The sequence below is a fragment of the Lissotriton vulgaris genome, chromosome 2_1 (genome assembly GCF_964263255.1).
Source record: "Lissotriton vulgaris chromosome 2_1, aLisVul1.2, whole genome shotgun sequence".
Classification (NCBI taxonomy): Eukaryota; Metazoa; Chordata; class Amphibia; order Caudata; family Salamandridae; genus Lissotriton; species Lissotriton vulgaris.
Genome location: NC_141687.1, coordinates 60,342,884 through 60,359,657, shown reverse-complemented (window position 1 = coordinate 60,359,657; position 16,774 = coordinate 60,342,884). Strand labels below are relative to the sequence as shown.

The 16,774-nt window shown below is 49.2% G+C and overlaps 1 protein-coding gene across 4 annotated transcripts in view; it reads left to right on the top strand.

Moving 5' to 3' along the window:
• Window positions 1-16,774, top strand: part of VIL1 (villin 1) — a 154,936-nt gene that overhangs the window by 116,875 nt on the left and 21,287 nt on the right. For 3 of the 4 annotated variants that reach the window (XM_086954458.1, XM_086954459.1, XM_086954460.1), the window contains 2 exons: window positions 1,934-2,122; window positions 9,467-9,535. In XM_086954458.1, the coding sequence (XP_086810584.1) occupies window positions 1,934-2,122; window positions 9,467-9,535 (258 nt within the window). Of the gene's footprint in view, window positions 1-1,933; window positions 2,123-9,466; window positions 10,945-11,998; window positions 12,079-16,774 lie in introns of those variants that run through there. The other variant, XR_015308330.1, reaches the window with a different exon arrangement.

Here is a 16,774-nt window from a genome sequence, read left to right as displayed (position 1 = left end):
CATTATACCTGCGTCAGGTATAATGTATGCAGAAGGGGCGTTCCCCCGCAAAAAGCCTCGTAATAGTGACGCAGTGAAATCTATGAGATTTCACTGCGTCACTTTTAGGACGCTGTTGCGTCAAAATCTTGCGCCTGCCTCACAGCAGGCGTAAGACTGACGCAAGCCCTTTCACATGGGGCTTTCCCCATGTGAAAGGACGCATTGCTGGAGTTGCGTCACTTTTGTGACACACTCCAGCAATGCGTCACTTTTGCGCTTACAGATACGTCAGAAATACTGACGTATCTGTAACTCCTTGCGACATGATGCGTCATACATTAAATATGACGCATCATTGGTGTCGCAAGGAGTGCGCATTGAAAAGTGACGCATCGCTGTTTTCACGCAGCGATGCGTCACTTTTCATAAATAAGGCCCCTGGGGCCTCATTTATGAGGCCTTGCGTCAGTTTTGCGCTGCTGATGCGTCACTTTTTGTGACGCATCGGCGGCGTAAAGCAAGCGCCTTGTTGCGCCATATTTAAAAAGTGACGCATCTAGGTAGATGCGTCACTTTTTAAACCCCTGCGCCACATTATACCTGCGTCAGGTATAATGTATGCAGAAGGGGCGTTCCCCCGCAAAAAGCCTTGTAATAGTGACGCAGTGAAATCTATGAGATTTCACTGCGTCACTTTTAGGACGCTGTTGCGTCAAAATCTTGCGCCTGCCTCACAGCAGGCGTAAGACTGACGCAAGCCCTTTCACATGGGGCTTTCCCCATGTGAAAGGACGCATTGCTGGAGTTGCGTCACTTTTGTGACACACTCCAGCAATGCGTCACTTTTGCGCTTACAGATACGTCAGAAATACTGACGTATCTGTAACTCCTTGCGACATGATGCGTCATACATTAAATATGACGCATCATTGGTGTCGCAAGGAGTGCGCATTGAAAAGTGACGCATCGCTGTTTTCACGCAGCGATGCGTCACTTTTCATAAATAAGGCCCCAGATTTCCTAAAGCTTGGCGCTGGTACAAAGCATTGCAAACTGATGCATCGTCTGTCAAAATTATTGATTGTTTTTGTGCAGAAGTCTGTCCTTTCCTGTAGAAAAACAATCCTGCCTACAACACAGGCCCCCTTGCACCGTGAAACGAGGGTAGCCAAAGTGCTTGTGCATGGGTGGAATGTGCACGTGTTTAGTGCTTGAATGTCAACAGCTCCCACCCACACAGTCAATGTGTCGCAAGCCCTCCTCGGAGGCTGCTTCTGGGGTTCTTGGTCCACCCACTGCCATGTCTCAATATCCACCAGCGGTCATTTATGGGCTACAGTGATTGGACAGAAAACCAATCAGCGATTGGTGCTGGATGAACCTGTACGTTTTGGTTGATCCTTTCATTTTACATTGGTCTGTCCGTTGGTTGACCATTGTCCTAAAATTAGGGCGACCAGGAGTCCTGGATTTACCCGGACAGTCCCAGTTCTTCAGCGGCTGTCGAGTGTCCTGGCAGAGTTCAGCAGATGTGGCTCGTGTCCCTGTTTTTAAAGAGGGTCGACTAAAAATAGTGGGAGGCACTTTTTTATGTGTTCCAAAGAAACACTAGTTAGCAAATGTTATAAAAAACTATTTAACGAATAGGTCAACTTGTTTTTAAAAATTGCATTTTATGTGTTTTCTTAGAGCATTTCTATCTTGATGAGCGCTGCCATTCCGTGGCCCTCGGATAATGTACAACTGTAGTCCTTCTTCTATTTTTGAAAAATGTCCCAGTTTTTGGAAATCTGGTCACCCTACCTGAAATGGTTCTTGAATGCTACACTTCCCAAATAGCGTTTCACCAGGAAGGGACCGAGATAAGATAACGCTGTGGGTGCTGATACCACCTCTAGACCCCCTCTTGCTGTCCTTTGGTACAACCCAACTCTGACTTCCTCTTACACAGGTTTTCTTCTGGATTGGTAAAGATGCCAATGAGAAGGAGAAGGAAGAGGCGGCTGTTACTGCACAGGAGTACCTGAAGACGCACCCCAGTGGCCGCGACCCGGACACCCCCATCATAGTGGTGAAACAGGGCTACGAGCCCCCAACGTTCACTGGCTGGTTCCACGCGTGGGATCCCTTGAAGTGGAGCGTAAGTGTGGGCTTTGGGATTGGTCGCTTCAGAAGGAGGGGTGGCAGGTCGCAAAATTAGGAGATGGTTCTTTGAGGCACTACAATGGGCTAGAGTAAGTCAAACGTGCGACTATTGGGTCTACCTTGGGGTCTCTCAGGGTTCTCTTGGGTTGAATTATACAAAAGTCTTCATGTCGTGTTGGTTCCGCTGGTTGGGATCCCATCTTGACAGAGCCTTCTGGTGACCTTCAAATGAGCTGGAGCGGAGAGCAGGCCCCATGGATGGATCCCAGTGTAGACCTGTACTTGTGCTTAGAGGGAGATTCCTACATGGAGATCGCCTCTTTTAGGACTCCATGGCCCTCATTCATGGGAGTTTGGCGTAGGGCAGCACTGCAAGTCAGCTTGCTGCACTTTGCTACGCCCAAATGAAAGGGTAGGAATGCACCGTATTTATGCACTACATTACTTTCCTGTGCTTTTTCCCAGCGAGGGCAAAGTTTTGTCCGCCTAATGCCAATGTCGGCACCCTTGCACCAAGGTGCAAGGGTGCCTACGTTGCATGCGGTTTGATTTTATGCAGGGGGGCCCCTTTATACACAGAAACAATAAGAGACGTTTTCCTCTTTCTACGTGTGCAGCAGAATGTATAAAAAAGAACATGCCATCACTTTTTGGCCCGAGCCCTATTCGGGCCCCCTTTCTTGAAAAGGAGGTCTCTATCACCTTTTAGAGGATTCTTTCTTGCTTTATGTTGGACAAAATCATGATATTTGGACTAGGTCTTTTGTTTACCTCTGCCTGCAGCTGTCTGTGTATCTTACAACATAATACAATACTGCCCTCCCCTATGGAGGAATGGGATTGGCTCTACCAAACTACCCTCGTTTTGACTGCGTTCTAGTTTCAGTGGCAGGGACATGAACCAAGCAGACAGTGGGTCTCTCTACTTCTCGTGTCAGGTGCAGTGCTTAATTTGTGCCGGTGCTTTCCGGTGCTTAGCACCGGCACTTAATTATCAGGGCCGGGTCTACGCATCCGCTTCGCAAGTCACATGATGTTTTTTCACATTTACAGTGTCTGTACTCAGTGCGTGCAGCGCAGCCGCGGCGTTTTCATTGTGAGTCACGGCGACTAGTTGCTGCTGTGTGAGACTCTTTAATAACTAAGCCTGCCATGAGGCTGAGCCCAAGTGCAAGAGAAGATTAATAAATTAATAAATATATGTTCATCATGCCGCAGCCGTGGGCCGCGGCCCTTAGTTCACACTACAGTGCAATGTTGACTGTTGCAGACAGTGTTGCCACTTGCCGGTGGGCGTTTCGCGGACACAAACACTTTGGGCGGGCTGGATGTTGGTTCTGATGGGGGGTAGGGGCTGTGCACGCAGCGCGCGGCAGCATGCGCAGATTTTTTCACAAGGCCGCGCCCCACCATAACCACCACAGCTCACCACGTCCGTCCATGAGTCATCATCGTCCCTGAAGTCCGCCGATGCCCGACCCGACCGACGGCGACATTGAGCCTGGACACTATGGGCAGGGCAGCCTGTGCAGTCATCGATCAGCCAGTAGTACAGTACAGACCAGTACTACTGTCTGGTAACAAGCAGCACCAGGCCGCGGCTGGCCGCCTAATCGTACAATCAGTTAGCAGTGCAGCCAGTGTGTCTGTGCCGACCGGCCCACCAGTAACGGTAAGACGTTAAACAGTAAACTATCCAAACTAAGAAGTCTAACTACTAGCGATGCCATTCTAATACTGTGCCAAAAGCAACGCTGTGTTTTTTTGGTTGGGTGGTGGCATGATTGGACGGTCCGCTTGCAAGATCACCTGCGTGGTGGGTGGGAGGCAGTTCGCCTCCGAGGGCTATGTAAGATACGATTAGGCTGCATCCGTGTGATTCATTCGTTCAGATCAGATTCACTAGTATTAGCCCGCCGCCACGCCCGCCGGCCGTAGGAGTACACTTTTGATATCTGGATAGGGCCTGCCGGCGCTGCAGTAATGGCCTGCGGGTTTAAGTAAGTTAAAAGAAAAAAGCCCAAGGCCCTACCGGCCCAGCCCCTGGCTCGCTGACGTCTGTGCGCTAAATCGACAAAATAAATGCATGGATAGAATAAAAACAAAAAATAATAAAGTCAAATATGTAGTGTGGATTATGCCGGGCGAAAAGCCTGCTTCTTTCAAGTATAATTTCCCACAACAAACAATCCTTCTGAATGACCAGGTGAGACAAATCGATAGCACGAGATATGAGTTAACAACTAGGTGTTGTTTTGGCAGCCTTTGCTGAACGCGGACAGAAGAACATTTTCCATGCGTTTATCTAGCCGGGCTTATAAAATTATGGAAATACCTCAGAAAGGCTGTTGAATAGTGAAACGCATAGTGGTTGAAAATTGCCTATTCGTCTTTCAAACTTCAGTGTAAACTACTTTAACTCCAAACGTGCTGGCTGGTGCGCAGCCCGCACTAATTAGTTACCAGTCGACAAAACACAGTTTGGTTTCACTTTCCCAGGCCTTCCCTAAAAGACAGGCATAGGCAGGCAGCAGCATTTGTTCCCTCTTCCTTCCCTCAAAGGGTTCTGAACTAATTAAGGAACAAACTACTGGTGTGTTTGCAGTGTGTTCCAGAGTGTCAGATATGTTAACTAAAAGTGTCGCTGTTTGACGAAAATTTAACTAACTAGGGGCAAGGTCACTTGGAGAGAGCAGAAAGCACACGGGGGGTCGTGGGTCACCGCCAAAGGGCCGGCCAAGGAGACCAGGGTCCGTGGCTTTAGCCACAAAGGTGAGGAAAAATGTCTGTGTCGTGTGTCACGTCACCATAGGCATTGGGGTGTAAGCAAGGTTGTTCTGCTGGACTGGTATTTAGGCAGAGACAGCCGGCTAAAGCAGTTGTCAATAAGAACAAGTCTACTTTTTTTCTTCACTGTTGTCTTAGAACAGAGCCGAACTTAATCGCCTCTGTGCCAGAGTAGGTTTTTGACAACATGCACAGCGACAAAGAAAAATGGTGTACAGTAAGTTAGAAATTTCAGGAGCTGTTATCAACAAACCGAAAATGCTCTTTGAATAAAACCAAAATATGTTTCCACCTCCGATCTTTTTTCGCCCATGTTTCTTTTTGAGACTGACACTGATTCAGCTCAACAAACAATAGGGCGGGTAGTGGGCACTTACGAGGTAAGGATGACGTCCTACATTGGGTGGTGAAGCTATATCCTTGTTCATGCCCATTGCCCACATAGCAGACCAGTGTCAAGCACCAGAGAGCCCTGTACACAGAGGTGGCTTTGCCAAAACGCCCGGGTAGTGGAGGCGGCATCGCGCTCAAGTCTGGTTAGGGTCATTGAGTTTAACCTGTGTGCTCACATGCAGACTGGCCCTGGATTTGTTACCCCAAGAATCTTCTTTTCAACTCCAATAGGGTCTGTTGTGGCTTCCAACACTGTTATTGAGGTTAAAATGACTTGCGCAAATACTTCATTGGGAATTTTTAACTGAAGTTTCTCATGATGTACAGTTAATTATAATTTTTTGAGCCCAATCCACTTAGTGCATTTTACACCGCCTGGGTGCTCCTTCAGGACTCAGGAGTATTTCTGTGGTATGTGTCCCTTTTAGTGAGTTTCTTGTGCCTGTAAGATCCAATTCGGAGCACTGTATTATCAGAATGGCGTGCTTATCTAACCTGCCCGCAGCTAGGCAATAATGTTTTAAGCCAGACTGCATGTGTGATTTGAGGCCGATGAAATATTGAGCGCCAGGTGTCCGGCACTAGCCTGGATGTCCCTAGAACACCTTTGGAATGCTCGGCTGGTTAGACCTTCACAATAGTTAGACAACCGGGAAACCCTTTTGCAGCATTGGATTTGAATACCAGCTTATAAATGTCAACTTGTTTGATAAGTTTAAAGAGAACACAGGCATTAAGTTCAATTCTTGACTTGAATCTATAGTCCACACTTGAAATGGCCACCTGAGAGCACTGCTGATTGGATGTTTTCCTGCCCCACCACATTATAAAATCACCCAACATTACTGATCCTTCTAGCACCACAGGTTCTTCCCCTAGATGCTTACCATGTTTTCTCTTAAATTCAGCAGATAGATACGCTTATTTGCCATGAAAGACAAATGCACACCTTCCGAACGGTACAAGAGAATTCCTCTACTATAATGTTGCTGTGTGCAAGACAGTACTCTTAGACCATGCTATCCCCAAAAGACCATCTCCTCTCTGTTTAAGTTATTTCTCGCTCTGCCTGAGGCACATACTTACTGGTCCCTTTCCACGCTCTTCTCATGCCTGACCACGTGTTTCTTTTGTATCAAAGCCAGTTGAAGATGTGGGTGGAGCTAATCGAGTAAGTGGGTGGAGCCAGTGGAGGGAGTGGGTGGAGCCAGAGAAATGTAGGTGTGGCCTCCGACAAACATTTTAGCACCTGCACTTCATATTTTACAAATTAAGCACTGGTCAGGTGAGATCAGAAGGACAGGTGGTAAAAGATCCTTTACCAGCCGACTGTGGTACAGCAACCCGCTCTACACAGGAATCGCCACCCAACTCTTGAAGAGACTTCAGACAATATAGAACTTAGCTACCAGACTCATGCTCGACCAACCCAGACAGACCCACATCGCCCCACCTCAGGAGCCTCCTCTGGTTCTCCATTCAGAAAAGATGTCAATTCAAGATGCTGACACACGCCTACAGAGCCCTTCTTCACCAAGGACCAGCATACATCAGCCGCCGTCTGAACTACCACCAACCCTCCAGACACCTGCGCTCCGCCTCCCTCCCCCTCGCACACACTTCCCGCATCCACTGAAGCTACAGGGGGCGGCGACCCTTCCCCTACTTTGCCTCCAAGTCCTCAAACGACATTCCCCTTTACCTTCAAAGATCATCCTCTCTCCTTGAATTCATAAAGGGACTCAAGACCTGATTTTGGAGAAGTGTGGCTCAATGGTTAGAGCGGCAGACCCTGATGCAGAGGTCTATCTAGCCCGGGACCAGGGTTCAATTCCCCGCCTCGGCGGGTCTTGGGCTCAAAATTCCACAGACCTGATAATTCGCGCCTCAGTGCCTATTCCAATCATGGAGTCCCACTCTGCAACTCTGGGTAATAGCTTGCTTAATCTCCACAATGGCCCCCACAGCGCTAAGGATGCCTGACCTCTACCTTGGGGGTGCCCAGGAGTGGACGCCTCACAGGGAAAGCCAGGATGGGTTCCACAGCAGTATTCGTACAAGCGCCTTGAGACCCTTGCGGGTGAGTAGTGCGCTATACAAGTATCAATTTTAAATTTGAATTTTTCCCAGCAAGAACCTAGCGCCTGGATGCCCTCGTGGGTGATTAGCCGCACTCTACAAATCCGAGTTGATTGATTGATAGACCACACAATTTCAGGCATTAACATATTTTCATTGGCCTTCCCTTGATTTTACACTCTTTTAGGGAGCAATTACAATGGTTAATGCTCTCTCTTGAGAGGGCATTAACTATGGTTATTGTGAGAAGCTGGCCCGGTATATGATGTCCACTAACATAAGTGGGCACCTTGCACCAGTCCAGACAACACTCGCTAATTGGTAGCTGTAGAGAGCAGCCTTCAGGCTTAGTCCAGAAGGAGTGTAAAGCAGCTTGAACCACACAAAGTATTGTAAAAATATGTTTTTATTATATGATACTCTCCAACACATAAAAATATCTCCTACCCGGAGATATGCACAATGCATACAAATCTTAAGCAAAGAAACACAGTAAATGGCACGAAATACACAGCGGCCCTAGGGGGGGACCAAACCATATACTAAGAAAGTGGTATAAGAACCACGACTCAAGTCAAGACAGTGTCGAGAGGACATAGAAATGCTGGGACCCCCAGGAACCACCCAAGGCGAGTTGACAGGGACCCCCTGGAGAGCGTGTGCCATGTGGGAAGACGACTGCGTGCTCCGAATATTTCTATGGGAAAGTCGCAGTTAAAGTGTTAAAGTTTAAGGACCCTTACCAGTGGCCCCTGAAGAAACCCAGTGGAAGACACCAGGGAAGCTGGGTGCATACTTGTGAATTGGTGTTGAAAACCGGCATCGAACCCAGTGGAGGATGTCAGGAAAGTGCTGCTGCTGGAAGAGGAGAAAGTGTCCGGTGGAATCCAAGTATGGATTCTGGATGAGAGGTACCTGCAAACAGAGGGGACAGAGTCTATGTCACTCAGGAGTGACCAGGAGACTTGGAAGAAGAATGCCTCCAATGTCGGACATTGCAGGATGGATGACGATGACCTTGACTCTGTGGGGATCAGGCGACGCTGAAGAGGACCAGGCTGCGGCACTTTCAGAGCACAGGAATGCGACATATTTACAAAGATATGTCGCATTCCTGTGCTCTCCCCTGCGCTGGCGCACAAACAGCTGCCATGAGCTGGCGCACGCCCCCGTGCACTTGGTGCAAGGATGCCTGCGCTATAGGGAGATTGTTTTTGTACAGGATGGAGCAACTTCCTGCACAAAAACAATCACTAAAGGCATTTTGCTCTTTCAATGCGTGCTGCACCCATTGAAAGAGGAAAAACCCGAGGAGAAATTAAACATTTCTCCTCGTTGCGCCTCACTACGCCACCCCTAGGTTGGTGTAGCATACTGACGCATTTACAGGTTTACGATTCCTAGTAAATCTGGAAATGTCTTTGGAACATGGCATGTCTTTGGCATGGGAACACCCACAGCAACACCCATGGAACGCCCCTTTCACGCAAAGTGCTGCATGTAAAGGGGCCATATTTACAAGGACAGGAAAAGCCACGCAGGGTGGCTTTTCCTGTCCTTGTAAATATGGGGCAGGGAAATGCGCTGCCAGTGCGACACAAAAAGTGACGTACTGGCAGTGCTCGGGGCTTGTAAATCTGCAACGGCAGACATGTAGTTCCATTTTGAATGGTCTCTCATGGGTGGCATCAGCCCATGGGAGATCTCTGGGGTACCTATGCCCTGGGTACCTTAGAACCATATACTAGGGACTTATAAGGGTACCCCAGTATCCAAGCTGGGATGTACCTAAGTACTGAACACAACAATTTAGGGAGAAGGCAGATCGACTGGGACCCTGATTAGCAGGATCCCAGTTAGACCAGTAAGTAGCAGCTTAGCACCAGGCCAGAAGTGGGGGTAACTATAGAAGCAGATCCCACTTTCCTACAGTTATCACCCTGAGCTGAGGGCATTAATGCTTAATCAGCAGCCTGTAAAAGCAGAGGAGAAGGCAATATTGCTTCATGAATTGCTGTAAGGCTTGCGGTCTGCGGAAGGTTATGTTCTGACAGTAAAGTAGTTCTCATTTGCTCCACAGAACCAGAAATCCTACGAGGAAATGAAGGCCGAGCTGGGAGACCCCAGCTTGATTGCTCAGCTGACGAAGGTAAGTGTAGTGAAGACGTTCTGACAAAATGACGTGCTATGACGTCACTTCGGCAGGACCAGTAGAGTCTGCGAGCTTTTAAGGAGGAGAAGAGCGCATCCTCATATTCTGCTGTTTTCTCTCCTTTTTTGCTCCTCTTCCTCTCCCCTCCTCTTCTCACTCGTTTGTGTTCCAGGTATTCATGATGTCACTTCATTCTCCCTTTATCATGTCATTTTAATGTCCTTTTTCATAGAACCTTTTTTTCCAGGACGCTTGATGTGCTTGACTTGGAGGGAAATAGTGTAACTCGGAGGCCTCTGAAGGGCTCGTAGCTCTTGGGAGAGTCAGGCGCATGTTAGACCCATGTCAATGGAAGAACAGAAGGGCAGGGGAGAGTCAGACATGTTAGACCCGGGCCAATAGAAGAACAGAAGGGCTGGGGTAGTCAGACATGTTAGACCCGTACCAATGGAAGAACAGAAGGGCTGGGGAGAGTCAGGCGCATGTTAGACCCATGTCAATGGAAGAACAGAAGGGCTGGGGAGAGTCAGACATGTTAGACCCATGTCAATGGAAGAACAGAAGGGCTGGGGAGAGTCAGGCGCATGCTAGACCCATGTCAATGGAAGAACAGAAGGGCTGGGGAGAGTCAGGCGCATGCTAGACCCATGTCAATGGAAGAACAGAAGGGCTGGGGAGAGTCAGGCGCATGATAGACCCATGTCAATGGAAGAACAGAAGGGCTGGGGAGAGTCAGGCGCATTTAGGATCCATATCAATGGAATAACAGAAGGGCTGGGGAGAGTCAGGCGCATTTAAGATCCATATCAATGGAATAACAGAAGGGCTGGGGAGAGTCAGGCGCATGTTAGACCCATGTCAATGGAAGAACAGAAGGGCTGGGTAGAGTCAGGCGCCTGTTAGACCCGTACCAATGGAAGAACAGAAGGGCTGGGGAGAGTCAGGCGCCTGTTAGACCCGTACCAATGGAAGAACAGAAGGGCTGGGGAGAGTCAGACATGTTAGACCCGTACCAATGGAAGAACAGAAGGGCTGGGGAGAGTCAGGCACATGTTAGACCCATGCCAATGGAAGAACAGAAGGGCTGGGGAGAGTCAGGCGCATGTTAGACCCATGTCAATGGAAGAGCAGAAGGGCTGGGGAGAGTCAGGCACATGTTAGACCCATGTCAATGGAAGAAAAGAAGGGATGCGGAGAGTCAGACATGTTAGACCCGTACCAATGGAAGAACAGAAGGGCTGGGGAGAGTCAGGCATGTTAGACCCGTGCCAATGGAAGAACAGAAAAGCTGAGGAAAGTCAGACATGTTAGACCTGTACCAATGGAAGAATAGAAGGGCTGGGGAGAGTCAGACGCATGTTAGACCCATGTCAATGGAAGAACAGAAGGGCTGGGGAGAGTCAGACGCATTTAAGATCCATGTCAATGGAAGAGCAGAAGGGTTGGGGAGAGTCAGATATGTTAGACCCTTGCTATTGGAAGAACAGAAGGGCTGGGGAGAGTCAGACGTTACACCAGTGTCAATGAAAGAACAGAGGGGCTGGGGAGAGTCATACATGTTAGGCCTGTGCTAATGGAAGAACAGAAGGGCTGGAGAGATTCAGACACATTTAAGATCCTTGTCAATGGAAGAACAGAAGGGCTGGGGAGAGTCAGACATGTTAGACCCGTGCCATTGGAAGAACAGAAGGGCTGGGGCGAGTCAAACATGTTAGACCCGTGCCAAAGGAAGGACAGAAGGGCTGGGGAGAGTCAGACATGTTAGACCTGTGCCATTGGAAGAATAGAAGGGCTTGGGAGAGTCAGACATGCTAGACCCATGCCATTGGAAGAACAGAAGGGCTGGGGAGAGTCAGACATGTTAGACCTGTGCCAATGGAAGAACAGAAAAGCTGAGGAAAGTCAGACATGTTAGACCTGTACCAATGGAAGAATAGAAGGGCTGGGGAGAGTCAGACTCATGTTAGACCCATGTCAATGGAAGAACAGAAGGGCTGGGGAGAGTCAGACGCATTTAAGATCCATGTCAATGGAAGAGCAGAAGGGTTGGGGAGAGTCAGATATGTTAGACCCTTGCTATTGGAAGAACAGAAGGGCTGGGGAGAGTCAGACGTTACACCAGTGTCAATGGAAGAACAGAAGGGCTGGGTAGAGTCAGACATGTTAGACCCGTACCAATGGAAGAACAGACGGGCTGGGGAGAGTCAGACGCATGTTAGACCCATGTCAATGGAAGAACAGAAGGGCTGGGGGGAGTCAGAAATGTTAGACCCGTGCCAAAGGAAGGACAGAAGGGCTGGGGAGAGTCAGACATGTTAGACCTGTGCCATTGGAAGAATAGAAGGGCTTGGGAGAGTCAGACATGCTAGACCCATGCCATTGGAAGAACAGAAGGGCTGGGGAGAGTCAGACATGTTAGACCCGTGCCAATGGAAGAACAGAAAAGCTGAGGAAAGTCAGACATGTTAGACCTGTACCAATGGAAGAATAGAAGGGCTGGGGAGAGTCAGACGCATGTTAGACCCATGTCAATGGAAGAACAGAAGGGCTGGGGAGAGTCAGACGCATTTAAGATCCATGTCAATGGAAGAGCAGAAGGGTTCGGGAGAGTCAGATATGTTAGACCCTTGCTATTGGAAGAACAGAAGGGCTGGGGAGAGTCAGACGTTACACCAGTGTCAATGAAAGAACAGAGGGGCTGGGGAGAGTCAGACATGTTAGGCCTGTGCTAATGGAAGAACAGAAGGGCTGGAGAGATTCAGACACATTTAAGATCCATGTCAATGGAAGAACAGAAGGGCTGGGGAGAGTCAGACATGTTAGACCTGTGCCTTTGGAAGAACAGAAGGGCTGGGGAGAGTCAGACATGTTAGACCCGTACCAATGGAAGAACAGAAGGGCTGGGGAGAGTCAGACGCATGTTAGACCCATGTCAATGGAAGAACAGAAGGGCTGGGGGGAGTCAGAAATGTTAGACCCGTGCCAAAGGAAGGACAGAAGGGCTGGGGAGAGTCAGACATGTTAGACCTGTGCCATTGGAAGAATAGAAGGGCTTGGGAGAGTCAGACATGCTAGACCCATGCCATTGGAAGAACAGAAGGGCTGGGGAGAGTCAGACATGTTAGACCCGTGCCAATGGAAGAACAGAAAAGCTGAGGAAAGTCAGACATGTTAGACCTGTACCAATGGAAGAATAGAAGGGCTGGGGAGAGTCAGACGCATGTTAGACCCATGTCAATGGAAGAGCAGAAGGGTTGGGGAGAGTCAGATATGTTAGACCCTTGCTATTGGAAGAACAGAAGGGCTGGGGAGAGTCAGTCGTTACACCAGTGTCAATGGAAGAACAGAGGGGCTGGGGGGAGTCAGACATGTTAGACCCGTGCCAATGGAAGAACAGAAAAGCTGAGGAAAGTCAGACATGTTAGACCTGTGCCAATGGAAGAACAGAAGGGCTGGAGAGATTCAGACACATTTAAGATCCATGTCAATGGAAGAACAGAAGGGCTGGGGAGAGTCAGACATGTTAGACCTGTTATTGGAAGAACAGAAGGGCTGGGGCGAGTCAGACGTTACACTCGAGTCAATGGAAGAACAGATGGGCTGGGGAGAGTCAGACATGTTAGATCCGTGCCAATGGAAGAACAGAAGGGCTGGGGAGAGTCAGACAAGTTAGACCAGTGCCATTGGAAGAACAGAAGGGCTGGGGAGAGTCAGTCATGTTAGACCCATGCCATTGGAAGAACAGAAGGGCTGGGGAAAGTCAGACATGTTAGACCCATTCCAATGGAAGAACAGAAGAGCTGGGGAGAGTCAGACACATGGTAGACCAATGCCAATGGAAGAACAGAAGGGCTGGGGAGAGTCAGACGCATCTTAGACCCGCGTCAATGGAAGAACAGAAAAGCTGAGGAAAGTCAGACATGTTAGACCCGTACCAATGGAAGAACAGAAGGGCTGGGGAGAGTCAGGCCATGTTAGACCCATGTCAATGGAAGAACAGAAGTGCTGGGGAGAGTCAGACATGTTAGACCCGTGCCAATGGAAGTAACACAAGGGCTGGGGAGAGTCAGACATTTTAGACCTGTGCCAATGGAAGAACAGAAGGGCTGAGGAAAGTCAGACATGTTAGACCCGTGCCAATGGAAGAACAGAAGGCCTGAGTAGAGTCAGACATGTTAGACCAATGTCAATGGAAGAACAGAAGGACTGGGGGGAGTCAGACATGTTAGACCGATGTCAATGGAAGAACAGAAGGGCTGGGGAGAGTCAGACATGTTAGACCCATGCCAATGGAAGAACAGAAGGGCTGGGGAGAGTCAGACATGTTAGAATGTAAATGTAAATGTGGGATACTTGTATAGCGCACAGTTACTCTACCCGAGTGTCCCGGCGCTGTAGACCGCTGGGGAACCCGTCCTGGTTTTCCCTGTGAGATGGTCCCTTTTGGGTATCTCCAGGGTGAAACCAGGCATCCCTGGCGTCTGTGGGGGCCGTTGTAGAGATGAGGCAAGCTAATGCCCAGAGTTGCCGAGTGTGCTCCCTGGTCGGAGTGGGCACCGATGCGAGAATTATCAGTCCGCTGATCCTGGTCCAAGACCCTGCCGCGTCGGGAATCGAACCCTGGTCCCGGGCCGTTCTCTGCACTCGGGTCTGCCGCCTCCAACCAGTGAGCCACACCTCTCTACCATGCCAATGGAAGAACAGAAGGGCTGGGGAGAGTCAGACATGTTAGACCCGTGCCAATGGAAGAACAGAAGGGCTGGGGAGAGTCAGACGCATGTTAGATCCATGTCAATAGAAGAACAGAAGTGCTGGGGAGAGTTAGACATCTTAGACCCGTGCCAATGGAAGAATAGGAGGGCTGGGGAGAGTCAGACATGTTAGAACCATGTCGATGGAAGAACAGAAGGGCTGGGGAGAGTCAGATGCATGTTACACCCATGTCAATGGAAGAACAGAAGGGCTGGGGAGAGTCAGACATGTTATACCCGTGCCAATGGAAGTAACACAAGGGCTGGGGAGAGTCAGACATTTTAGACCCGTGCCAATGGAAGAACAGAAGGCCTGAGGAGAGTCAGACATGTTGAACCCATGTCAATGGAAGAACAGAAGGGCTGGGGGAGTCAGACATGTTATACCGATGTCAATGGAAGAACAGAAGGGCTGGGGAGAGTCAGACATGTTACACCCGTGCCAATGGAAGAACAGAAGGGCTGGGGAGAGTCAGACATGTTATACCGATGTCAATGGAAGAACAGTAGGGCTGGAGAAAGTCAGACATGTTAGACCCGTGCCAATGGAATAACAGAAGGGCTGCAGAGAGTCAGACGCATGTTAGATCCATGTCAATAGAAGAACAGAAGTGCTGGGGAGAGTCAGACATCTTAGAACCGTGCCAATGGAAGAACAGAAGGGCTGGGGAGAGTCAGACATGTTAGACCCGTGCCAATGGAAGAACAGAAGGGCTGGGGGAGTCAGACATGTTAGACCCGTGCCAATGGACGAACAGAAGGCCTGGGGAAAGTCAGACATGTTAGACCCGTACCAATAGAAGAACAGAAGGGCTGGGGAGAGTCAGAGGTTACACCCATGCCATTGGAAGAACAGAAGGGCTGGAGAGAATCAGAGGTTACACCCGTGCCATTGGAAGAACAGAACGGCTGGGGAGAGTCAGACATGTTAGATCCGTGCCATTGGAAGAACAGAAGGGCAGGGAAGAGTCAGACGTTAGACCAGTGTCAATGGAAGAACAGAAGGGCTGGGGAGAGTCAGACATGTTAGACCTGTGCCAATGGAAGAACAGATGGGCTGGGGAGAGTTAGACATGTTAGACCCGTTCCAATGGAAGAACCGAAGGGCTGGGGAGAGTCAGACGCATGTTAGACCCATGTCAATGGAAGAAAAGAAGGGTTGGGTAGAGTCAGACGTTAGACCAGTGTCAATGGAAGAACAGAAGGGCTGGGGAGAGTCAGACATGTTAGACCTGTGCCAATGGAAGAACAGATGGGCTGGGGAGAGTTAGACATGTTAGACCCGTTCCAATGGAAGAACCGAAGGGCTGGGGAAAGTCAGACATGTTAGACCCGTTCCAATGAAAGTACAGACGGGCCGGGGAGAGTCAGACATGTTAGACCTGTGCCAATGGAAGAACAGATGGGCTGGGGAGAGTTAGACATGTTAGACCCGTTCCAATGGAAGAACCGAAGGGCTGGGGAAAGTCAGACATGTTAGACCCGTTCCAATGAAAGTACAGACGGGCCGGGGAGAGTCAGACACGTTAGATCTGTGCCAATGAAAGTACAGAAGGGCTTGGGAAGGTCATTTGCACATTAGGCCTGTGCACCCGGAAGGCTATTAGGGCTGGGGTGAGACCGTATCGCAACATTTGCTGGTGAATTTTGTGGAGCTCAGGAAGTATTGCATCAGCTCTGTTACGGTAGCCCATTGGGCTACTGTGCCTGCTGTTATCTGCAAATGCATTGCTGGTTTATATCCTGACAGATCCACCTTTTCTGACGGTCATTAAATGTCGCAGTATTCATTTTGCGCCTTTTGTTACCGGTTCTCATTGAAACCACTGTCACTTTGCACCGGGTATCAATATCAGCATTATTCCTGCTGCGACTAGCTCAGCACCAGTCTATGCTCTACACGAACAGTGACCAAGGGAATGGTTTTCAACCCTGTGCAATATACAAATAGCAAACCTATCCTGCTGCGCTGCCCTGCGTCAAAATTAAAGGTGAGGAATGCGCTGTATCTATACGATACGGCGCATTTCTGTCCTCTCTCCCTGCGCCGACACACAAACAGCAGCTGTGCGCCAACACAGACACCCGTGTGTCATGATGCAAGGGTGCCTGCGTCGTGGGGAGACTGTTTTTGTGCAAGAAGGGACACCTTCCTGCACAAAAACAACAATTGATGGCATTTTTCTCTTTCTAACAGTGCTGCAGAATTCAGCACACATAGAAAGAGGAAAAATCAAGGAGAAATAAAAGTTATTTCTTCTCGTTGCACAATTCCGACGGCTTCCCTGGGAAGGCGTAGGATTCTGACACTTTCCCAGCTTTACAAAACATTGTAAATCTGGAAATGCGTTGGGTTCTATGGATGTTGCATGGGAACACCCACAGCAACACCCATGGAACGCCCCTTTCACACAGAGTAAGGTGTGAAAGGGGCATATTTACAAGGGCATGAAAAACCACACAGGGTGACTATACTGGGGCTTGT